At 35.9% G+C, this 6,835-nt stretch overlaps 1 protein-coding gene across 1 annotated transcript; it reads right to left on the bottom strand.

Annotated features, from left to right (window-relative positions):
• Positions 1–5,500: 5,500 nt before the first annotated feature.
• LOC143649681 (olfactory receptor 7C1-like) lies at positions 5,501–6,439 on the bottom strand. The gene has a single exon (XM_077119615.1). The coding sequence runs from the start codon at positions 6,437–6,439 to the stop codon at positions 5,501–5,503; it is 939 nt and encodes a 312-aa protein (XP_076975730.1).
• Between the last annotated feature and the right edge of the window lie 396 nt (positions 6,440–6,835).

Here is a 6,835-nt window from a genome sequence, read left to right as displayed (position 1 = left end):
GTGGGATTCCAAGTGAGAGCAGCAGAAACACAATACCTTCTCTCAAGGCACTATGTCAATTTCACCATATTCTATTGGCCAAAAGAAATAATAGTCATTCCTACCCTGATACAAAAGTGGAGAAAGAGGCATCAATTCTTTATGGATGGAGCTGCACAGTAACATTACAAAAGATATGGCTACAGAGAAAGCTGTACTACAGAGAAAGCTGTAATACTGACTAAGGCTTGAAGGATGACTTTTTCCAACTTAATCCTAAGCAACTGAACAAATATCTTTGAGAATAAAATGAGATTTAAAGTATATGTTTAATAAGATGCTATGGAAATTCTACTCTAGAATGTGTAAGTTCTCCTCAATGTAAGTATTCCCTACTGGTTCCCACATCTCAAGCTCACCATAATTAGGCTAAGATGAAATGTCCTTTTTATTCTAGATACTTCAGTAAGTCCAGGAAACATGTGTCTGACTCATTGATTTCCAGTGCTAGAGGCTTCTTGCTTCACTATTGTCATTACATCATCATCATATTTATTTTGCCTTTTGATTATTGACCTGTTCTTAAATATATTCATTAGTTTTTCCTGTGTAGTACTGGTAGCTGGTAGTGTTGGATCCTTCTAAGAGGAGGTGATATTTCAAATGCAAATTGACAACAACGAATTAAGAATTTGAAAAACAATGTTTTTAGGTATTAGGCTGATTCTTTTGGAGTGAATTTGCGCTTTGTAAATTTAAGGATTGTGAAGAAAATGAGCTTGAGAAGAGATCTGAATTTCTGCAGATGGCATGGTGACCAGCGGAGAGGGCATGAAGTGATGTTACCATGCCTTTGGCAACTTTCCTTTCAGCTGAACATAATTTTCATGGCCACCAGTTCCTCAGTAATGGAGAAAATACATTTCCTCTTTTTCATTATGTTCTCCTATGAAATGTATTTTTTTTAAATTCTCTATGTTAGTAGCACTTCCGTAGAGATTTTGTAATTTATTAAAGAATTACTTTTTGTGTAGGAGTCATCAAAGGATTAAGTACAATAAATTGGGCTATTATCATAAAGTGTGCATGGAAAATAAATATTTTATCCCCATGAAGTTCTTTTATGGGTGGCACAAGTAACAAACTTCTAAAATATATCATCATCAATGAATTCAGTTATTCCTTCTCAGTTAGAAGAAGTTAGAGAAGGAATTCAGATGCAATTAAAGAGGGCCCAAATAAAACAGTGACTTACGGAAATTAAGGCTTTATTAATCTTCCTAACACCAGTGTGGGGTGAAAGAATACAGGGGTAAGAAAACAGCTTAATGGAATTGCTAGGGACACAGAGTTCATTAATTATTCTCAGCAAGTGCTTTTCATCCTCAAAGTTACAGAACAGGTGCTGCAACTCCAGGCAATGAGTCTATATCTGAGTTAAGAAGACTGGGAAAATACTCAAGGCCATGAACAAAAGGAGTACCCAATGGTACTTTGTGAAAAACCTTTTATTGAATCTATATTATGTATACATATTTATATTTATATTAGGTCATAATCTCAATGAATTCTCAGAAACTGAATATAGTCCATGTGACCAGAACCCATTCCTAGACATAGAACATGTTCAGCCCCTGAAGCTTCCTCTGTGCCTGAAAACAATCACCATCTCTTCCCCAGGCTCATCAATATCCACAGGTCTAACAGTATAGACTGCTTTCGCCTTCCATTTTGTTGTGATTCTGTCATCTATCCATCCAAAAGTTTCCCACCATTTGGTACATACATTTCAGTCTTATCAATTCTATTCACAATTTCACTTTGTATAAATGGAACCATACTGTGTATATTCTTTTGTGCCTTGCTTCTTTTACTCAACATTATGTTGTGAGACTTTCTTTTAATTAGGAAAATGCATGTTTCCTAAAAGATCTACCTAAGACTTTGACCTACAACTCTTTGGGCAAACTTGTGTCACATGTATGGTAGGCTAAAAGATGGCATCCTAAAGTGGTACACATCCTAAACCCTGCAAACTGGGAATAAGTTAAAGTACCTGGATAATGAGAATCATTGGGAGAATCTTGGGAGTTAAAGTTGCTAATCTACTGACCTTAATTTCCTTGTGGTAAAGAGATTACTTTGGATAATCTGGGCATGCCCAGTGGAATCACAATGGCCACTAAGAAGGCAGCCACGTCTGTGTCAATGTGATGTGATATGAGAAGGACTCAATTGGACATTATTGGCTCTGAAGCTGAAGGGGGCCACAGGGCTAAAGCATTCTCTAGAATCTGAAAAGGCAAGAAAAGCATGAAAAAACATTTGGAATTTTTGACCTCGAGAATTGGAAAAAATAGTTTTGTGTTGTTTTAGCACTAATTTGTGGCAATTTTTCATAGGTACAACAGGAAACAGATACACATTGTCAACCCTAGAACTGGGTTTGTCTATGTATTTCCCCACAAGCAAAATCAAATTTGTTATTAATGAAAAATTTGAGATGTATGTTGGAAATGCAAATTATCTATGTTTTAAACAAATAATATTCCCACAAAACAATTTTCATTATCCTTTTAATTAAAAAAGTAGTAAGTTTATAGAAAAATTGTATACAAATACAGCACTCTCATAGGTCATGCTTATTGTTAAGACTTTGCATTAATGTGGTACCTTTGTTACAATCAATGAAAGAGTATTAAAAGTCTACTAACTATAGTCCATAGTTTACATTAAGTGTATTTTTCCAACATACAAACTTATTATTAACACCTTGTGTTAGTGTTGTATACTTCTTATAATTCATGAAAAAACAATTTTATACCCATGTTATTAACTATAGCACATTGTTTATAATCAATTTCACTGTGTTTTCAGCCCTATGTTTTATCGTTCAAGTTTTATTCTAATAACAAATATACAACCTAAAATTTACCATGTTTAACCACATTCACATATTTAATTCCATGCTGTTCATTTTGCTCCCAATACTGTTTTGCCACCACCAACGTCTATTTCCAAAACTTTGCAATCAACCTAAATAGAGATTCCATATACTAAATTTTGTACATTCATTAATTTCCCATTCTCTAGAATCTAAAATATAGGATACCAAGAGCTGGATTGTGGGTAGAGAATGGACAGTTAACAAGATAATTTTTTTTGTGTAATGCAGAGTTTACATTTTGCACATCTGCATGCAGAAAAGCTGAATATAAAGGGTACATTTTTTCCCAAATCCTATTCCAATAGCAACATAATTTTTAAAAAAGAGTAAATAAAGGACATTTGGCTTTATCTTTACTAAATGTGTAATTAAACTGTGTTTATCACAACAATATTTCATTGGCTTAAGTGAAAATTCATATATGATTCCATCAGTAAAATAAAAATATATTCATATAATGATGAACTGTTACATTTAAAAGTAGCAATAAAACCAATGAGAAAATGAAGGATGCTGAAATAAATGGCTTTCAGCCAATTATTATTTTGTTGGAAACAAAATAAATTTACATTCCCCTATTAACTCTAGTTCCCATGATAATTTAATTTGGAAAAAAGATCTAAAATACCATTCGATTCTAGAGGAAATAATACTTACCTTTTTGGGTATAAGCTGAGAAGTTAGAAACACATCAGAAAGAAATAGGAAATGATTGATGGACAAATGTCCAATAAGAATCTGCATGTCAAAACATTATAAAGAAAATAAAAGCAACTTTTTAAAAAGAGGGCAAAATTTAGAATGCAGTGTACAGTGTGAACTACTGATGTAGACAAAAGTTTCTTTAACACATGATTTTTCAGAAGATAATTATGAAAGGATGTGAACCAATACTTCAAACAGAATAAAAGCAGAAAAAATATATACATGTCAAAAGATTTAACTTCATAAATATGAAAGAATCTCAAAAGAAATTATTACAGAAACCTTATTTCCCCAATTTTTATTTGTTAAATAAAATTAAAATAGCCAGGGTGGTGGGTATACAATTACACAGGAACCCTGCAAACTGGTAGTAGAATGTGACTTCTCCAAAGAAAGGGTTAGCACTGAGAGGTGTAAACTAATGTTTCATTGTTTATAAGAATGAAGCCCCAAAAGGCAGAATATTCCTTAGTCAGTAACAGTCTAAGTGGGAGTTTAAATCAGAAGAAACCTTGTCTTCTTTGAGGTCACTTTTTATTACTAATCAGGTAGATGGGAATCAGTTTCACATGATGCCTAGGAAAATGAACTCAGAGCAGACAGCCCAGGTTTTCCTTGGTCTCTGCTCCTTCAAGAATCCTGTCACCTTGAGTTACATACCTAATGCTCTAGCTTCCTAGGCTGCTTAAGGCAAAACCAGGAATCAGTTGGCTAAGCTAATGGGAATTTATTTGCCCGTAGTTGAAGCATTGTCAAGGCAATGCTGTCTTCATGAAGACCAGCTGCCAGCAGTCCTTGGCTCTATTGCTGCATGGCGAGGAAAATGGCGGTGTCTGATGTTCTCTCCACTCTCTTCTGCATTCATTGCATTCAGCTCTGGCTTCTGTGACTTTCTGTAACTATTCTATTCTCTTATAAAGTCCCCCAGTAATAGGATTACTACTCATCTTGGATGAGCAGGGTCATGATGTCACTGAATAATGCATGGAAAAATCTCCTATTTACAATGGGTTCATGCCAACAACAGTTGTTCTGGTATACTAATACCTTCAAACCACCATACCTAATGACGATAAGCTCTAATGTCCTCATTGGTAACTAGACAAATGTGAAATACATTGCATAAAATTCTTATCACAAAAATTGAGGTGCTGTGTATGAAATGCTTATTTGGCACTGTCAAATGGAAACATCATTGTCATTATTATTCAATGGCTTTGAGGTTGTTTTTCAAATGAAAGATTTTATTAATCTAACACATTTGTATTTTTATGGTTATTAGTCTTTACCTCAAAAACCCTACCCACTTATCTACTGGTCACATTTTTTAAGTAATATTTACTGAACATAAACTCCATACCAAGAATGGTACCAGGCATTGGGGTTACCAAAATGGATGAGCTACAACCCTCAAATTCAGAAAATCCTTATTGTGAATGAATAAAAAAATTTAGTAAAGTTGTGGTGAGGAAAGGAAAGTGAGCAGAATGAAAAGGTGGATCATCTTTGAAATTCTTCCCTCACCCCCAAAAAAACATCTCTGCAACTTATTTCCAAAATAGACATAAACCATCACTTCTAAGGATATATATTACAGATGTGAGATGCAACTTATTTTCCCAAAATGTCCATGACATTCCTGAAATAACTTAGAATATGCTGAGTTTTACTTATCCAAATACAGCATTATTGGTTCAAGTGAAAAAGATGTTCTAGGATGTAACTATGTGAACTGCAGTGAAGACAAAGAAAGCCCAAAAAAAATGACCTTTGGAAAGAGCTATGTTTAAATATGTAAATGCAGGTAAAGTTAAAATATTGCTGTAGGCTCTCAATATTATGAATACTGCTGGTCATGATGGTCCAGCATCACTCAGAGGCAGTGGCCTGGCTGAATAGCCTCCACAGAGCCCTCTTCATGTCCCTGTTCCTCAGGCTATAGATGAAGGGGTTCAGCATGGGGCTGACCATCATGTACATCACTGAGGCCACCAGATTCGTCTTAGAGGATGGTGAGGCTGCAGAACTCAGGTAGACCATGAGGGCTGTGCCATAGAACAAGGACACAACTGACAGGTGAGACCCACAGGTGGAAAAAGCTTTATATTTACCACCAGCTGATGAAATCTTCAGAATGGAAGAGACAATCTGAGAATAGGAGAAGAGGATCCCAGTGAGAGGAAAAACACCCATCACAGTACCCACCACATATGCAAAGATGTTGTTGATGAGTTTGTCAGAAAATGCAAGCTTTGGGACTTCAGAAGGGTCACAGAAATAATGCGGGATTTGTGTGTGTGTGTGGAAGGAAAGCCTCAAGATGGTCAAGGTCTCAAGCAGGGAGAGAATGACACTGATGCACCAACACCCCAGAACCAGCAGTCCACAGAGTCGGGGGGTCATGATGATGTTGTAGTACAGGGGGTGACAGATGGCTACAAAGCGGTCATAGGCCATAGTGGTCAGAATCAAACTGTCCAGGCATCCAAATGCAAAAGAAAAAAACATCTGAGAGAGGCAGCCAGCATAGGTGATAACTTTGTTCTGAGTCTGGATGTTTACCAGCATTTTCGGGATGGTGGCAGAGGAGAACCCAAAGTCAGCGATGGAAAGATTGGAGAGGAAGAAGTACATGGGCATGTGGAGGCTGGAGTCTGAGACGATGGCCCCAACGATGAGCAAGTTGCCAGTGAAAGTGACCAGGTACATGGACAGGAACAGGCTAAATAAAATGAATTGAATGTCTGACTTTGCAGAGAATCCCAGGAGGAGAAATTCCAGCACATTTGTTTGATTTTCTGATTCCATGTGGGTGGTCTAAGTGCCAGGAAGAGACAAAAGCAATATTAAATAATCAACAAAATGGCAATATGTGTTTGGGTTTATTTGGAAATGAAGACATCAATAAAGTACAACTTTTATTTAAATATCTTCAATTGGGAAAGATGATCATTTACCACATAGTGTACATATATCCTTTTGACAAATCCATTTCTGTTTCACTAGACAATTTAGAAAATATCAGTGTAGCTAATTTATTTTGGGAAAATATAACTAATGAAATCTGATTCAAAATGTAGTGGAATAGGCCCATATTCAGAGAAGTAATTGATCAGTCAACAAGAGTTGCACACACAGAGCAGAGTGCTGGTGGTCCCCATCGTAGACAAAAGACAAATTTTCATTAATGTCAAACAGATAGTG

The sequence above is a fragment of the Tamandua tetradactyla genome, chromosome 11 (assembly GCF_023851605.1).
Source record: "Tamandua tetradactyla isolate mTamTet1 chromosome 11, mTamTet1.pri, whole genome shotgun sequence".
NCBI classification, from domain to species: Eukaryota; Metazoa; Chordata; class Mammalia; order Pilosa; family Myrmecophagidae; genus Tamandua; species Tamandua tetradactyla.
Note: the sequence above shows the minus strand (reverse complement) of the source record. Positions and strands in the feature narration are given on the sequence as shown.